Below are 18,349 nucleotides of genomic sequence, written 5' to 3' on the forward strand. Positions count from 1 at the left end.
CACATTTTCAAGTTAAATACAAATGTTCTTTATGGTATAAACATAATATCTTTAATCTACATACATAATATACACAAATGTACAAGAATGGCATAATTTCTGTGTTTTTCTGTAACCAATGAGCAAACATTCTGTCAGGTCAAAACCAGAGCCCAGCTTGAGGGTTGTTTAAAAAAAAAAAGAATGCACAAAAACATTTGTTTCAGGATTTAATCTGACGACAAAGGGAGCCAATCTGAGTGATGCAGCTGGTCACCGCAGCGGGTACTGACTGTGTGGTTTCACTTCGCCATGATGCCAGAGCCTCCAGGGAATCTTTGGGGTTGCAGGGTGCCAGGTCATAAATGGCATAGACAGCAGACAACTGCACCTCCTCAGGCACACCTACAATCATATAACAAATGGTTGGATTGAGGTGTTATAATCCTAAGGGTTATAGAACTTTAAAACATAAAAACTTAGACAAGCCATTTAATTTTTTACTAAAATATCTTTAATTTGCTATTGTGCTTCATGAGTAAATATGTAGTACCTTCTGTAATCCCATGTTTTCCAAAAAGGTTTATAGCTTTTGCAACGTTTTGGACTGATTTGCATAGCTTCTGCTTCATTCCTAACTGACCAAGTCGTCCTGGAGAAATGCAGGAAAAAAACAACAACAAAAAAAACACTGATAATAAACAAAAGAAAAAAACTTGGTAATACAAATCTTTTAAAAGGCTGTGTTTTATATTATTTGTGAGACTTTATGCTATTGTTAATGACATTTTGAATTGTAGTGCTGTTATAAAAAGCACCATCAAGCTCAAAAAAAGTGATTGATACTAATCATTAAAGACCTATAAAGTAGAATAAAATACATTATTAATGAAATACTATTAAATATTTTGTTTAATAATTCAACTAGTTTCACTTTATTTTGATTGTCCCTTTAACACGTTCATTAGAGTGTTAGTAAAGTATTAGTAGACTGGTAGGGTTAGAATAAGTTGACATGTAGTTGCAAAGTTACTTATAGTCAGTAGAATGTCTGTTGTGGCACCATCACAATAAAGAGTTAGCAAATATTAAGCAGTCTACTAATACTCTGAGAGTTAGTTGGCATGTAGTTGCAAAGTTACTTAACTTTACATAACAGAAAGTTTAAAAGGGATCATCAAAATAAAGTGTTAAACTTTACAGAAATTATTTTAAAATTTAATTTCATATTATATTAAAATAAACTAATAATTTAAAGAAAAAAAACCTTTAATTTAAATGTTACTTTAAATTAACTAAATACTTTCAGTATCAATCACTACATGCAAATAAAACAACTTACCGATCAATCGCAGAACAGCTGCTACAGAAACATCACGGACTGGGGATTGCTGAAGCCTTGACTGTGTCACCCAAGTGTTCATTACGGGCCATAGCTCTTTGCTGTTTAATAAAATAAATAAAAAATCATGATAAATATTTTATCTATCCATTCTATATATTATTATTATTATATTTATTATATATTATTTTAAACGATTTAACATTCTGTACTTGGTAAATAAATATACCCAATAACATAATCATGTGTCCACTTCCACTTCATGTGTGTACACAAGAGATCCAAGGTATATATATATTCCCAAGCAGTTGGGCAAAGGTCGTGACCATGACGATTGTGCTTCTGGAATGTCAAAGCTTTGTCTTCTTGAAGTGCCTTCAGTGAGTTGCTGATCAATTCTTGGATGTCATCAGGAGGACTCTAAGAAATATTATGGACAACTGTTAAAATGCAAGTTAATTAAATTATTTAAACTATGTTTTTATGCATTGAATTAAAGGGTACAAAATTAGATTGTCGTGTGCACACTCTTTATACATATGATGTCCAGAGGACAAATAGCAGGGTCAGGAAGGAAATTACAGAATCTATTGGCTTTGTAATAAAAAGCATGGCCAATGAATCATACCTTATCCCAGTGTAGATATTTAGTTAGGTAATCCAAAATTTCTTCTTCTGATTTAAGCTTGGCCACTGTATGAATGGCTTTGCACAAGGAAGTCTCATGGAAAAGCACATTTGGCCATGTTGTGACCATGAACAAAATTAGCTTGGAGGCATCAGGAAAATCTGTGAGTGAAGAATCCGGATTGAATCAACAACTTAAAATAGGAGACATGCCATGTCCCTGAAAGTCTACTTACATTTAATAATACCAACACTTAAAGCAGAGAATCTCAACTCTGGCCCTCAAGGTTCATTTTCCTGCATGGTTTTGCTCCAACGCTAATCAAAGTCTTCAGGATTACAAAAAACATTATGTGAAGGTGAGTTATTGATTTTCCTTACTCTACAGGAAAATGGTAGCCTGGTAATACCAAACTCTGCTACTTCGCTTTGCTTCGTAGACAGAGTCTGGCATGGCATAATTGAAAAGCGCTTTCTTTCTCGCGGGGGGGGGGGAGAAGTTTAAAATCATTGGTTACCCGTAAGCCAATCACATAACGTTTGGTTATGGCGTGTGTTATGCGCATGCTCAGCCGCATCTAACTTCCACTGTAAACACATGCATGATGCGAAAACAAAACCATCGAGCAAAATACCGGAGTGAACATGGCTGTGAACGACTTTTGCAGATTATGTGAAGTAAATCTACGCATCCACGGTACAATCAGCATCTACGTCACGGCTCTCAGCCTGCCCTCTGTTCGTTGATTGGCCGGCTGTTTTCAGGCCGGAGGATAACGGAAAGCTATGACGCTGTCTCAGACTGAGTACAGAAGCGAAATGAAATTGAGCGGAAGTACGAAGTCTGACGTAGTCAGGCTAGGAAAATGGACCTCGAGGGCTAGAGTTGAGACCCCCTGACTAAAAAGGCTAAACAACTAAACCGATACATGTTTAATAAACATAACGTAGATATAATGGGAAAAGCTGCTGTAAACTCACCCTCTTTGAGAATGTTGTATGCAAAGGCATGGGCTTTCTGATAGTCCCCTATCTGGCGACATATCCCGGTGTAGACTCTACACAGAGCTTGTACATTTTCACAACTCAGAATGATCCTCTCAGTCTTTAGTTTAGTCAATATGGCAAACATGAGTTTTTCTGCTAACAACTAAAGAATAAGAAAAGAAAAAAATGCAGCTTTCAGGATATTAATGCACACATTTGCATTACCTAAAAAAACCATCTGACTTGTGCAAAGCATAAACACGTACCTGATTTACACAGAATTCAGCAATTACAGCCTTTTCATCATCAATCAAAATCGGCACCTGAGATATTCTCCCAAGGAACACATGGCTCTTAACAACAGGCAAAATATCAAAACAGGACATTCCAATTTTGGCCAGTGCTTCCGAGATTTTACAATCTTTGTCCATTGTGTTGTTGTCTGGCTTTTTCTCAATTATCTGCTGACTGCTTTGTATTTCTTGGTGAGATTGGATGGACTCCGTTTTAATAGCCGTTTGATGATCCTTTACTTGCTCTGCAGGAAAATTAACACCAGGAGGAGCAGGTGAACAGTTATCAAGTCGGAGTCTTTTAGCACTCTTTGGCAAAAGCATGTTCACACCAGTCTTTTTTGGTTTCTGCTCTGTTTTTGTAAAAGCAGTAGATGAAGAACTGATTGTTTTATTTCCTGATATCTGGTTAACAGACGGAGGGGAGGAACCATTCTCGTTGCCAGCTCGGTTCAAGTTAACATTCCCACGGAGTATGTTTAATGTGCGGGCTCGTGCAGAGAGGTCAGGATACATAGTATCCAGCATCTGCATGGAGTTTTCCTGAGAAGCGGTGGGAGGGGAGGAGGATAAGGCAGATGACGGGAGCCTTCCTGGGACCGGAACAGCATGTTTTGGAGTAGCTGATCCAAACTGAAGTGGTGAGGAGGGAACTCCACAAGACGGCGAAGGAGTGGTCAAGCACGGAGACATTTTTGAGGCATCCGGAAGAGCTGAATCAATAACAGGCACAGAAGGTATCGTCTTAGGAGACTTTAGTCCATCTGTTGGTAATCCAGAGGATATTGAAGTAGGCTTTAAAGGAGTGTTATGTTTTACAAACCTTGGAGGAGTAGCAGTAAGTGGCATAACCACTGGAGGTAGGGGTGGACCCATCTCTGTTCGAACCCTTCCAAGAGATAAACATGAGGTTGGTGTAATACGAGTTTGGGTGTGGAGACCTGGAGCAAGGGAAATATTGTCACCTTTTTCAAAGGTAGAATATTCTGCATCCAGAGTACCTTGGCATGGTGTGCTGGTATCCTCAAGACTATCTACTGCAGAATCTCCTGATGTTTCCTTATGGTTATAAACATCACTGACTACATTTTTGACACCGGGGTTACAGGTATCAGTTGACAACTCCTCTGCCTGTTGAGATTCATTATTCATTTGCACTGATGTTTTTCCTGGGATCGCCGAATCATTTTCTTCAGTATCCTTAGGGTTATTTTCTTGACTCAGTAACTTTTGAACATTTTGAACAGTTTTGTCAATTTCTGACTGCGTATCCCCAGGAACTTTATCCAACTCTTCTGAGGGGATTCTTCCTTCTGACCTTGTGTGAACACCCCTAACCTTTATCTTCAAACCAAAAAATCCTTCATCTTCTGATGATGATTCTTCAGCCTTTGAGGGTCTTAAAGGGCATGCACCTCCATTTACTCTTGCATTCAAACTTTTCTGATCTTCTGTAGGCGTTGAAACATTATCCTTAGTACTATCTTCAGATTGGTCAGCCTTGTTCTGAATGTCATGTGTTGATATATCTGCAACAGTCTTCATTTCTAGTGGTACACAACTATTTGATTCCTTATTGTCAATACCGTCTAACTTACTATAGCTCACATCAAGTGTTGAAACGCTCTTGACATTAGTTTCCAATGTCACATTGGGCTGTACCTGAGAAGTTTTGCTTTCTGTAGATTCAATAGACTTGGTGTGCACTAGCTCAGATTTTATATCCTGCTGAGGATCTGAGTTTTCCAACAGATTTTTAAGATTATTAGTGATTTTTGTATCCTCCAATTTTGTTGTGTCATCATTTGGATTCATCAGCGGAAGTTTTACCACAGTTTGTGTGGTGTCACTTTCTACGGAACTTTCCACACTGTGTCCATTTTCTATACCTGACTTTGCAGTTTGATTCCGAGTGTTGGCCTCACAGCCATTCGTTCTTTCAAACACATTCTCTACCTCCATGTGTTGGCTGTAAGACAAAGTGTTTTCAAGATCTACATTTTCAACAGATACCGCTGATCTTGCTTGAGTGTTTGGGGACAAAAGTACAGAAGATTTGGCCTCTTCTTTTAGCAATGACTTCTGATCCTCAACATCTGAAGGTTCTAATTGTGTGTTGTTTTGAAGAATATCTTTATGTAACCTTGACAGTGCTTCTGGTTTTCCAGTATCTGATTGATATTCCTGTTCAGTATCGGACATTGGTTGGTCGTCATTTACATTGACCTGAAAGAACAAATGAAAAATGTTACACTACATCTCTTCACCATTCGCTTGCCATTTAGGAACATTATTACAGTTACATTTTTTACAAGCCATTATTAAATGATTTAACTAATTGCCTTAGTTAAACATAACTGTTGAATCTCCATGGATACCACTATATTTAAGATGACATGCAACTCCCCACACGTTTTTGGTCAGTATTTCAGTCAATTACAAATGACTTGTATTGTGAATTTCTACAGCACAATTTCTGTAGGCTGAAATTAAATCTTGTGTAGGTGTCGATTTGAAACTTCATATATATTTTCTTCGCAATGCACATTTGATGCTTTCTCAACACATCTAAACTGATCTCAATAGAAAGGTTTAGAAGGAAATATTTGTTACAAGCAAAGTCACAAATAGTTAATTTGAAGTAAAGTCAAATTCAAGTCAGAAGTATATTAAAATTCGCTAAAAGACCAAGACTCAAGTCCACATCCCTAAAAATCACAGTAATGGTACCGCAATTTAATCACTTGAGCATTACAATGTAATTGAAACGTAAATGTTCACTCACCAGCTCTATTGAGGGGCTATGCACAGGTGATAAAGCTGTGGGCAAAGGTTTGAACCACTCTTTAATGCCCTGCAAATCAATACAGTAATCTCCATGTAAGAAATCTCCATCTGTCATTTCCTTTAGTGAAGGTCTATTGGCATCATCGGTCCAAGTGTTCACATGTTCAAGCACATCTGAACTTACTTTCCTCTTTCTACTTGGTGCACTGAACTGTTGGTCATTATTCTGCTTTTTCAGTTTTTGAGGTGATGATGTAGGCCTATTGATCGCTGGAGGTGATTTAGGTGTGGAGCGTTTTGAAGATTGCAACTTAGTTTCTGGACTGGGATTCCCTGGAGATGGATGAGAAATCGGTCTTCCTAAAGGACTGTTAAGCAATGGTTGAGAAGGTATTCTTTTAAGTTGACTTTTCAAGGGTGCGGCCTCTTCTCCTGTAAAATAAATTTGCATTGTCTCTTCATCACAATTAAGCTTGGTGACTTGATAATGAATACATTTCAGCAAGGTAAAATTTTGCTTAATCAATGTAAGAATGATTACCAGCAATAAACAATTTTTCTTGTGTTTGGGATGAAGTTTCCACGCAATGCCAGAGCTCTTCCAGCAGCATTCTGACTTTGCCTGAAAAGGAAACATTATCAATTGCCATGCTATCCAGATGTTTTCTTTTAAATATCTAAGCATTTAATTGAACAACGGAGAGCATAACAGTTTTAAACAATGCATACCTTTGTCAATTAGTGGCTCTGCATCTGTTTGAGAAGACGTACTCTTTTTTTCTAAGATAAAAAAAATGTTTAATGACTGAAAACGAATAATATACTAGGTATAGGTACTAGGGTGTACTTATACATAAACTCATACCTTTGTTGAACTCCTTCTCAAGTTTATTCAGTCTTTGCTGAAAACAGTAAAGACATTTTTATTTTAAAATAATCAGAATGAATGATTACAGGTTGACTTTTTCTTTACATTTCACCAGAGCATGTAAATTATTACAGCAAAATTTGAACCTGTGTTGTGTACAGCACTTCTTCAAGTCTTCTCTTCTCATTGTTTAGAACAACAATTTCATTGTCCTGTTGAAATTTTGATTCTGTGTACAAATAAACACAGTAAGACTTTAATTTAGCTTTTATCTCCGATCTATATAGAGCAGAAAACCATTTACTGGAACATAAGGTAAGGAGATAAAAAATCCAATATATGTTTAATGTGCTGTGATAGTCCATATTCAGATAAGTTAAACAAATCTAAAGCAGAATTAAAATGTCATTCATACATGCAGTCTAATATGTATATGCAATATGTATAAGATCACTAAAACAGACCTTTCAGCACCAAAAGCTCATTCTCAAGGTTTCCTTTCCTGAGAGGAGAAAAAAATAGACATACATTCAAAAAAAAAAAAAATCTTCTGAAGATCAATGTCCACTTCAACACTAATAAATATCAACAACGCATATAAAAAAATAAAAAAAATAAAAAAATAAATAAAAAAAGGACAAGGACATTGTGATTTGTGACCAATTACAAACATGTCTAAAACCGACCCGGCTGGACTTACATAATTAGTGTCTTGGCATTCTCCAACTTGAGATTCTCATGTTCCTCAGTGGTCTGAACATATTTTCTGAGAGAATCCTTGAAATAAAGAAACCCCAAAAATGTGTCAAAAAAACAAACAAAAAACACCTATGACAATCACAAAAATACAAAAAGATGCAAAAGACAAATAGTATATTAACTCCGCTATTTTAGAGCCAATCTAAGGTGGTACTGATACATTAACTTTAAAAAGCCAGTATTCCACTTGAACACCATTGATAATAATCTTTAAAAAAAATGCACAGCTTTTGTTTAGACTGACCAATCTATAAATCACAGTGGTAACTTCAAAGAACCTAACCTGAGTTTCCTGCAGATCCTCCTTTAGTGATTTCATTTCTGTTTTGAGCTTCTCATTCTCCAGGTTTTGCTTTTGCACAGTGTCTGTGAAAATGGCACAATTACATGTTTATGGGCAACACAAACATGATCCAGGAATTCAGTGAGTGAACACATCACAGAAAAGACAGTTTCAGTTTTGATTAGGGATGCACCAGGCCCCATACTGCACACATGTACTAGTACTATAAAAATGCTCTGATACCACACAGCATGTATACAGTGTTTGTGTCCAGACTGAAAAACACTGGCAACAGAGAGTATAAAGGGGATAAAAGAGGAGGCTGTCTATGAAGTAAATGTATCTAATTTGTGAAATATTAAACAAAATACAGTAAAGCCTATATAGCTGTAGCATCCCTTTTTCACAGACATCATTGGAAAGTTTGTAGTTCAGTCGGATATGTAAATGGCAAAGAAAGTAAAACGAGATTGCTGATTGTTCACTCAGCACACATGCATCATTTGGAGTCAAACTAAATCGTATATGCAAGTAAAACATGAACTGTTACGTGATTTATGTATAACGAGCGGTTCGTCATTTCATTTATAAGGCTAGTAGTTTTTGCTTTAGTATCAAAATTGGAATAGAGAATTAATGTGAAAAGTTACAGACGCTCATACAATACCTTTTAACATGCTTATCGGGAAAATAACTGAAGGAAATATACATTTACTAAACAAATTAAGCAAAATAATATGATTTATATTTTTTTGGTTTCTCTACCCAATGCATTAAAAAATTACAAATGCAGTGAAAATACAGGTATCGGCAAAGTACCAAAAATGAAAGTATCGGTATCTGACTCGTTTTGGAAAAAGTGGTATTGGTGCATCCCCAGGTGCATTTTGATCATCTGTTTTTTGATTAATATGATCAGCACTCTTGACATATAGGCCCTGTTCTAATCTTATCCTTAAAATAATTTGTGATGCATGTACCCTCTGCTTGTCTTAAGGATTCTTCAGCTTTTTCTTTCCTGGGAATAGAGAAAGATAAATACAGTGAGTAGAAGACATCATGACAAGCAGAACTAATCAACAGTGATACTACAGTAGAGAGTGGTCTTACAGAGAAAGTGTCTGAACACTTTCAGCTCTCAGTATGTCGACATCTTCACATCTCTGCTGATACAATTTCAATTCAGCCTGTTGTATAAAAAAGTAAAAAGAAAAGAGAAATTAGCATGCACATATTTCAAGTCCAGCTTAACTAACTTCACGATGAATGACCATTCTAACTTGGATGTTAGAACAGTCTTTGTATTGAATTGGTAGTAAAGATTGTCAACTTAAAGACCCTGACATATTTCAATCAAAAGTAATTAAAGAACAAACTAGCATGACATAATTTTTTACCAATATTAGGCAAAAAAAAAAAAAAAAATCTTTCTCAGTTTGTTCCAGGAAACAACTTGCCAAACCAAACTTTCCAAAAAAGTTGTCTGGTAAACACTGTGGTGATTAGTAGATGTGCTCTGATGTGGAAATCTTTTCCGGTTCAGTTTTTTTGTTCAACCCATCAATATCAGATGCAAGTAGAAACAAACACACTGGAAAGCTGCTGCAAATCTTGTGAAAAACATCCACATTGCTATGATCAGATGCTTTCTTAACGGCTGTTTTCTCACCACTGTGTTTATTTTGTTATTTAGAGGAAAGGGTGCAGCACATATTTACATATTTATCTAAACGCTGCTTTCAACAGCTTGGGATGCATTGGAATGTTCGCCAACAGTATACAAGCTGCAAAACTATTTTTCAGACTTCTTTTTAATCCTAAGTGAAGAACAAAAAAAACTTCATAAGTATATTGGAGCTTTAATTAAATACAAAAGTGCAGTTTTTCTATCTCTTACATGAGTAAATGCTAGGGATGTGCGAGACTAGTCGATTAAACCAGTGTTTCTCAACTGGTGGGTCGCAACCTACTTGGTGTGCAGTTAAAGAAACAACATCAACAACAAAAAAAACTTAATTCTAAAAGTTTTTTCTGATGGGAGACTTATTTTTGAAAGATGTGCATGTTGACACTTCTGTCAGAGTGCCTGAGAAAAATGCATTGTCCCGATTCAGTATCTGCAGTCAGATGAGATGTTGTCAGGCTATATTTCAGTCCCATTATTCTATCGTTATTTTAAATATAGATATTTTGAGAAAAACAAAGTCTCTCACCTCAGTAAAACGAACTTTCCTGTCCTGTCAGACGTTATACTGTGCTCGTAGCGCGCACTCTTCAATTGCAAGTGCAAATGCGGCGGCGCGTACTGTATATCACTTCACTAAAGTGCAAAAGAAACTACGAGCATGCAACGTCATAGTTATGTAGTCAAATAGTAAGTCATGAAATAAAAGTAAAGTATCAATAAATCACATTACTGGTACGTCATGTGTTAGCTGGGAAGGATTGCATGCAGGTATGATGTTAATTCAATTCAGGAGCAGTTTCCATGTTTCATTAACAGTTTGTGTTAGTACTGTGTATTCACCATGGTAACTGTTGTTTCCAAAACCCCCAAATGCCATGTTATTTTTATTTTGTGTTATTTTGTATATTTTTCAATTTTCTGCAAGCTTTTTCAAGGTATATTTAAGGTGTACTACAGTACATGATTCCATTCAGAATTACTAAACAGCAATTACAGCAGAGAATTTACTAAACTCGACCGATAAAAACATTATCCTGAATGTGTTTGGAAACAACGTGAATGTACTGAAATATGTAAATGCATAAATACAATGTGCGATCAGTGTGTCGAGAGTGCACATACACGGTTTGTTTGCGCATCAATACGGACTCGCGCGTGCTTACTGTACGATTCTTGTACGTCACAGTAATCGTCTTTACCTTGATTGCAATCCTCATCCATCAAAACTTTACTAGCGAGACGCTGGTTTGCTTTATCCAGCCAAGAAAAGTAGTTTGCATATCATCTGGCCATAGAGTGATGGGATGTTTTGATGTTCCGTTCAGTCAGTATTTCGCACACCGCGATGTGTGAGGGCTAGCGGTCTTCAGAAACAATGACAGAATATGACACAGCTTGTGTTTTAAAGTGAAACACACTGGAATGAATAATTCACTGATAACACTACGCAAGTCTCTATTCTCTCAGCCATCTCTGATGTAATCAGCCTGGTTTTCTTTACATTAGCACTGTTTTTGGACTGATTGTACTGAACATTTTCTAGTTTAGCAGCTTAAAATGATCTGATTGCAAACAAAGAAGCAAAAATTTCAAAAAAAAATGAAATTTACATCTACCAGGGTTAGAGGTATTGTAGATGCTCCGTGTTATAAACTCCCAACTTCTAAGATCATCTAACTGCGTGACGTAAATTGCGTTAATGACGCCTATTTCACATGCTTCAGTAATTTATATGCGTTATTTACGTCAAATTATTTTAATGCGTTAAGGATTTAGAATTAATTGCATGCACTAACGCATTAATGTTGACAGCCCTAGTTTATAATACGTAACTTTTTTTAATAAAAGTGGGTATTACTTTTAAATAAAATTGGTAGCGATTACTGAAATTATGATGTGATGGTTAGACATTCGGGGGTTTTAACACAAACCTTAATTTTCTCCAGCTCTGTCTTCATCTGTTCATACTCCACTGTTTGCTTCTCTAAGGGCTCAAGCTTCAGTAGCACCTCATCCAGCTGTCTGTGCAGTTTGCTGCTCTCTCTGTGAAAAACACATCACCATGTTTCAAAGGCATTCTTCAAATACACATTTAGTCAACATACTTCAATCATAATCGACAATTTTTTTTGCTATTGTGCACATTACAAACTTCTAAAACTTTAGGCTACTGCACAACAAATTACTTGTGCTTGTTTTAAGGAATCTGTAGCAACTGAGCGTAAATGTACTTGTACAGCAGCATCTTGGCTTCGCATTGCTTTAGTTTCAACATGACAAGTACAATGTCTTTGCAATAATTAGGGGTATGCCAGTTGAGAAATCAGTGCACATGCATGGCATATTCTCTGGTGTAAGGCATCTGGAATATCTGGCATATTCTATTCTTCTAGTAACAGCCTGGTAAATGTGCACTGTAAATCACTTTGATAAACAGCAGCTGCTTAAAACATAAATGCCACCTTAAAAATAAATCTGTTACATATGTAACTGTAGTGAAAAAGAAAATAAGGTCTTACCTCTGTGATTTCTGAAGCTGTGACTTTTTGTCAAGGAAAACAAAGATGGATTCAGAGAACAATGTTAATCTTTAAAGTTTTGGGTTTACTGTTCTCCAGACCAGTGTATGTGAGCGGTACGGAGTGGGTAGTAGAATGCAATTGTGCCTGGGGCAATGAGCACATTTTCACTTTAGAGTATCTGTGATTTGTACCACGACAGATTTGGATGTTTCTCTCACCAGTAATCATGGAATAGGAAATGGAAACCCCATATTGGAGGTTTACATTTACATTTACATTTATTCATTTAGCTGACGCTTTTATACAAAGCGACTTACAATTGCTATATATGTCAGAGGTCGCACGCCTCTGGAGCAACTAGGGGTTAAGTGTCTTGCTCAGGGACACATTGGTGTTACAGAATAATAAATTATGTGATATTTTTAAGGAACTAGAAAAGGATATTTTTCATTGCTGTAGTTAAATACAAATGCTTGGTAACTTGCAAAGTTGAACACTTTGTTTTTCAACCATTTTTGTAGGATTGGGGGGGGGGGGGGGGATTTAACTGGCCAAAATGTTTCTAAAATGTAATGTACTTCATTATCAGAAATTATAAATGTTTCAAAGAATAAAAATGAAAAGTAACAATTCTGTTGAATGTTAAATATTATATAAGAGAAAACGATCAAAATGCCTAAATTGTTCCACAGTGGAAATTTTGTTTTTTTTTACTTTTTTTTAACTGAGTTCCAAAAAAAATTAATGAAACCAAACTTTTTCTTTTTATACTTTATTTTGTTGTAAAAATGAGGGCAAGGCGTATTTCACACATACCAGCTCTGTGCCGGGTGAGCAAACTTGCATTCTGATTTTACACCAGTGGTGTAATAGGCAGTATTGAAAACAAAATTCTCAGTGTCACTGAAAACTACTACAAAATTTAAATGCAATCACATTTACATCCAAATGTTAACTTATTTCGTTCTAACCAGCTACCATTTGGAAAGGATGCTGCATAATACAACGTAAAAATGTAAAAATCCAGTTTGTGCTAAGATTGATCCAAAACAAAAACATTGTTTCTAATTCAGTATTAACTTTGTTTTTTTAAACTGTATAAAAATAATATTTCACTCTCAACCATGCTGTTGTAATGACTATCAGCATGGCTGTGATTACCTGAGGCTTAATGTGGTAAGGCTGATATTCAATACAACAGCCCTCCTGCTCATGTGATGTTGCACAATACAGGTACCCAACAACTAATATAAAATCTACAATAAAATGGATCAGTAAATCAACAGACAGCATGAAAAAAGCAAGAACAATGTTATCGTCTACATAGCTTTGAAAAGGATATCATCACACTTCTCTTTGTATTCACTCAAGAGACGGCTGAAATAAAAATGTGAAAGTTATTAGAAGATAATAATATTAGTTTTATTTGACAAAGCAGTTAAAACTGAAATGTCAGCAAGTAACATGTTCATCTTTGCCATTAAGCATGAATCTGATTATTACAGTTACAGTACTACTAACACACACACACACACACACACACACAAAAACTATAAATATATTTCTTTAAACATTCTAGTTGGAACGCCCAAAACCTAAATATTAAACTTTTGCAACTCAATTGCAATGACTAAAATTTGAACCATTTAACAAATGTTATATTCAAACTCTGCTATGTGCATTAAGTCTTAGATATGCCAACTATATTTTATTTATTTAATGTAAAATGTATATGTTATAAAGTGAAAGTGACATGTGCAACCCATACACAGAATTTGTCCTCTGCATTTAACCCATCCAAGTTAGTGCACAAACATTAGGAGTATAGGGAATAGTGAACACACACACACTGCAAACCGTGCCACAATGTTGTGTTTAAAATTTGTGAATCATCCATTGACCAGAGTCGTTGATAGAGTTGCGTCACTCCCATAGACTTCCACTGGAATCAAGAGAATGCTGAAGTATCATGTGTCGTCGGGCAAACGATAGTTGTGAACTTCGGAGTCCAAACAATAAAAGGTTCCTGTGATGAACCCCATTCATTTCAGTATCTTCCAAGCACATCCACTGGCAAGTTGATGAAATTACTGTGTTTTTTTACATTTTATGCTTTAGCTGACCTCTCATGAGTCTATCATTTTTATTTTGCCAGTTTTTGTTTGATGTTTATCGTTATACAAACCCAAATCAAGAAAAGTTGGGACATTTAGTAAAATGCAATAAAATCAAGAATCTGTGATTTGTTGATTCTCTTTCAACTTTATTTAACATTTTGTTTTCACTGAACAATTTTATAGATTTTGTAAATACAAACATTTTGATTTTGGTTGCTGCTACACTCACTAAAAAAAGTTGAGACAGAAGCTAAATAAAAGTGAAAAGCTTATAGAATGTCCAAGTTAAACTGTTTTGAAACCGTCAACAATAAGTGAATTTGAAAGAGGTGAGGGTATCGTGATTGAGTGTTAAAGGAGCATCTCAGTCTTTGCTAGCAAAGATGGGTCATGGCTCATCACTTTGTGCCAAATATTATGAGAGAATTTACAGATAATATTACATACACTACACATTACACGTATTATTAGTAATAGTAATATTACTATCACACCTCTTTTAAAACATCCCTTAGTCTTACCAGTATATACTAGTCCACGTAGTAATCAGTGCACATTATGCTTTGATATTAACCAAAATTGCCTGCTATCTGTCCCACTGCAACCCATTTAAACATGATGACAGCTTGGGTTTGTTTGGAACGAGATCTACATGAACCACGTGACCGCGTGGCGGCGAGATCACAGAAGAGTGTCGCAATTCTCTTTTTTTTTTTTTTTTTTTTTAACGGCTCTGCCAATGACTTGTTCAACTGACAGAATGATCAACGTTCAAATGTAACCGACAGTAGTGGTGTCACTGTAATACTTGCATAGTAATTCAGTAATTGGTTTGCTTTCTTGCATCTATTTTAATACTAAATTGTGAATATCCCATTTTTCATTAGCAGAAAACAATACGCTGAGTGTCATGACAACAGAGCGTTGTCAGAGCGGTGGTGCAGAAGAACCAAAGTCGGGCATAAACTTACCTAAAATTTGTAATACTGTTCTTTTGCTTAATTACAAGTATTGGACTAAATGCATGAGTAAGGTATTCTTGAATTGATAGAATATAGTTAAAAACAATAGTAATAAATAAAGCACTCACTCCGTGTCGACGATCTTTTGCTTGAGAGTTAACAAAGCAGCCACATATTCATCTAAGTTCTGAAAATGTAAACATAGTGTAACGTCATTAGCTCAACAGCCAAAACCATGAAAAGTAAATTCATCAAACTAAAAGAATGACACTGGTACCTGCATTATTAAACACCAAATTAATAAACTAATAAGAAAACATAAACAGTTGCGTGCCACTAACTGGAAATCACATTTATACGATGTGACTGTAAAATTAAAACAGTGACTAAGACAGGTGTAATATAAACAACATATATAGCGTATTCATCCACTCAATTGTGTTTAACAACCAAAGAATTATCAAATTATTATATTGCGTTATTAATTATCGTTGCATGGCCATAATTACTGGGGTAACCAATTAAGAGAGCAAATAACTACTGGAAAGTGTGTTAGTTTGAGGAATAAACTTCTCACCTGATTTAAAACTGTGCAGTTTTGACAGGCGCCAGGAGTTGCTTCAGAGGCGATTCCTCCGGCTTTAGACTGGTTCTCCCCCGGCATCATGGTAAAGATTCAATAATATCAGCGGAATCGTATTCGTCCCTTCAAATATATAAAAACGTGTAACCAAAACAAGCCCCTCAGCTCATTGCGCACGCAAACGTTCCGCAGCACGTTGACTGAGGACCCCAGGGGAAGGGCCCCAGCTGCCCGCTGTAGACGCCTGATTAAAAAGACGCCTCATAATTTTGTTTTATTATTGTACGGTGTTATTTCATACAAAGTTCATCACTTTATAAAGTAAAACGTAATTTACAGTGTGAAAGTGCACTAACAATCCGAAATATCCGGAACTACCCATGTTTTTATGAAAAACAAGGACAAAAAAGGGCGATCTTTAGTTGTGCCTAAGACTTTTCTCAGCGATGGTCACGATTGACCAATCAAAACAATAACAATAATAAATAAATAAAAACCGCGGCGTCAAGTAGCTACCAGTCCTTGCAATTAATCTAGTTTCTACACTGTGGTGTACAAAACATCGAGAAAAATTGTTAAACTGTATAAAAAAATGTTTTTTTTAAAAAATTACTCAACTGCTAAAAGGTGTCATTTTTAATTTAAAAAGTTTTTTTTTTTTTTTTTTTTTTTTACTTTTAAGTGGTCAGGAATTTGTTGATGTACCATTGAAGTGTAGCCTAATATTGCTGTTTCAGATGGCAACACTGTTTAATTTTGATTAACATTTCAGATGTATTTTCAATGTTTGGACAAAAAAGGGCGATCTTTAGTTGTGCCTAATGCCTGGCTCACACTACAGGAGTTTTAAAATCCTAACCGATTTTGAAATCTGGTTGCAGCACACACTTAAGGAGAATCTTTGCAGATTTTCTTCCCCCAAATCTTAAACATGCTCACACTACAAGGTTTGAAAATCGCGGTGCACCACACACTACAAAATGTTATTAAGTTTATCGTGCCAGAAGTGCCTCACGTGATCTCACGCAGCAGATCTGAAGTGTAAAAGCATGGAAACATAGGCTATGGGATATGCATTGCCATGAGACATACACACGCACAGAGACTTTGAACCTACCGGTACTTTGAGTTAAGATCGAGCTTAGATCGGGCCCAACAAATCAAGCCCGACCCCTACCCGAGCCCATGCACTTTGTGTCCGGGCCCGGCCCAACACAAAACATTAACATAACTGTAATTATGAGCCCGAGCCCGATTTAAACCCGACCATTTTTTAAATACGTGGTCAGGGGCGGTGCGAGATATTTTTTAACGCAGGTGCTGAGGGGGTGCTAGATATATAGCATATAAATATTGCAAAAATTGTCCACTTAATATTTAATATTCAATCATTTTAATTGTCACAATTAAAGTATTCATTTTATTAAATTGACCAAGCACAACATTCAGCATTCAATCAAATATTGATTAAAGATTTATTATTATTAGGCTTATAATGTTAACATAATATACTATCGTTATTTCGACATAATATGTGTGCAAGCAACAAGCTAGATGTGCATTATTAAATCCGGTGACGCATGCATTGATTTTGAAATCCATTTCGTTTTAACGCGCTTTTTAGTTTCGGTTTCATTACTGAACATGTAACTCGCCTTTGTGCCTGCTGACCACAGCGTAATACTTATTTATTTAGCAATAAATAAATGGAGATAAAAACGCATATGGAGTTGAGTCATTCAAAATTATCTCAAGGGAAATTCCTTCAGCACGACAGCCCTGCTGTCTTTTTGACAGCACTGACGTAATCACAATCTTGCTCATCCCGATAAATATCAAACATGTTTGATATGATCGGGGCGAGCCCGATTTGTGTGAGAGCAGATCGGGAGGGGCAAGATTCGATCTGTGAACGCCTCACATTACCAGATAATCTGCGCCGAACATCGGAACCGATCGAGGTCCTCGACAAGATTTTTTCTCAGATTCTCGTGAGGGGTAAATCGGGCATAAATCGGCCTAAAACTCCTGTAGTGTGAGCCAGGCATAAGACTTTTCTCAGCGATGGTCACGATTGACCAATCAAAACAATAACAATAATAAATAAATAAAAACCGCGGCGTCAAGTAGCTACCAGTCCTTGCAATTAATCTAGTTTCTACACTGTGGTGTACAAAACATAGAGAAAAATTGTTAAAACTGTATAAAAAAATGTTTTTAAAAAAAAATTACTCAACTACTAGTAGTAAAGGTGTCATTTTTCATTTAAAAAGTTTTTTTTGTTTTGTTTTTTTTTACTTTTAAGTGGTCAGGAATTTGTTGATGTACCATTGAAGTGTAGCCTAATATTGCTGTTTCAGATGGCAACACTGTTTAATTTTGATTAACATTTCAGATGTATTTTCAATGTTTGTACAAAAGTGATTTAGAATCAACATTACATTGTAACATTGATTCAACAATATTACCAATGATTCTTTTTGTTAATTTCAATGTTTCAACAGCAGTGATGTAGAATCAAAATCAGAGTTTTGAGAGCTTTTTTATTATAAT

General features: G+C 35.9%; 1 protein-coding gene across 2 annotated transcripts; it reads right to left on the reverse strand.

The window, feature by feature from the left end:
* Nucleotides 1–4: 4 nt before the first annotated feature.
* ice1 (KIAA0947-like (H. sapiens)) lies at nt 5–16,015 on the reverse strand. 2 transcript variants are annotated; one of them, XM_082150238.1, is made up of 22 exons: nt 15,791–16,015; nt 15,342–15,400; nt 13,476–13,511; nt 12,132–12,149; nt 11,544–11,655; nt 9,036–9,112; nt 8,906–8,943; nt 7,926–8,008; nt 7,584–7,660; nt 7,348–7,385; nt 7,030–7,112; nt 6,881–6,917; nt 6,745–6,795; nt 6,557–6,637; nt 6,014–6,447; nt 3,202–5,454; nt 2,930–3,098; nt 1,950–2,110; nt 1,551–1,741; nt 1,322–1,422; nt 533–631; nt 5–384 (listed from the first exon to the last, which is right to left on the reverse strand). In XM_082150238.1, the coding sequence occupies exons 1-22, from the start codon at nt 15,878–15,880 to the stop codon at nt 203–205; spliced, it is 4,470 nt and encodes a 1,489-aa protein (XP_082006364.1). In that variant the 5' UTR covers nt 15,881–16,015; the 3' UTR covers nt 5–202. The 2 variants fall into 2 exon arrangements, with proteins under 2 accessions (XP_082006364.1, XP_082006365.1); XM_082150239.1 differs by lacking the exons at nt 12,132–12,149; nt 13,476–13,511.
* Between the last annotated feature and the right edge of the window lie 2,334 nt (nt 16,016–18,349).

The sequence above is a fragment of the Leuciscus leuciscus genome, assembly GCF_965113295.1.
Source record: "Leuciscus leuciscus genome assembly, chromosome: 20".
NCBI classification, from domain to species: domain Eukaryota; kingdom Metazoa; phylum Chordata; class Actinopteri; order Cypriniformes; family Leuciscidae; genus Leuciscus; species Leuciscus leuciscus.

Coding starts and splice junctions, on each gene's coding strand:
- ice1 (XM_082150238.1), bottom strand. CDS start 15,880: ATGATGCCGGGGGAGAACCAGTCTAAAGCCGGAGGAATCGCCTCTGAA. Junction 15,401..15,790: donor ACTGCACAGTTTTAAATCAG/GTGAGAAGTTTA, acceptor TTACATTTTCAG/AACTTAGATGAATATGTGGC. Junction 385..532: donor AAAACATGGGATTACAGAAG/GTACTACATATT, acceptor ATATGATTGTAG/GTGTGCCTGAGGAGGTGCAG.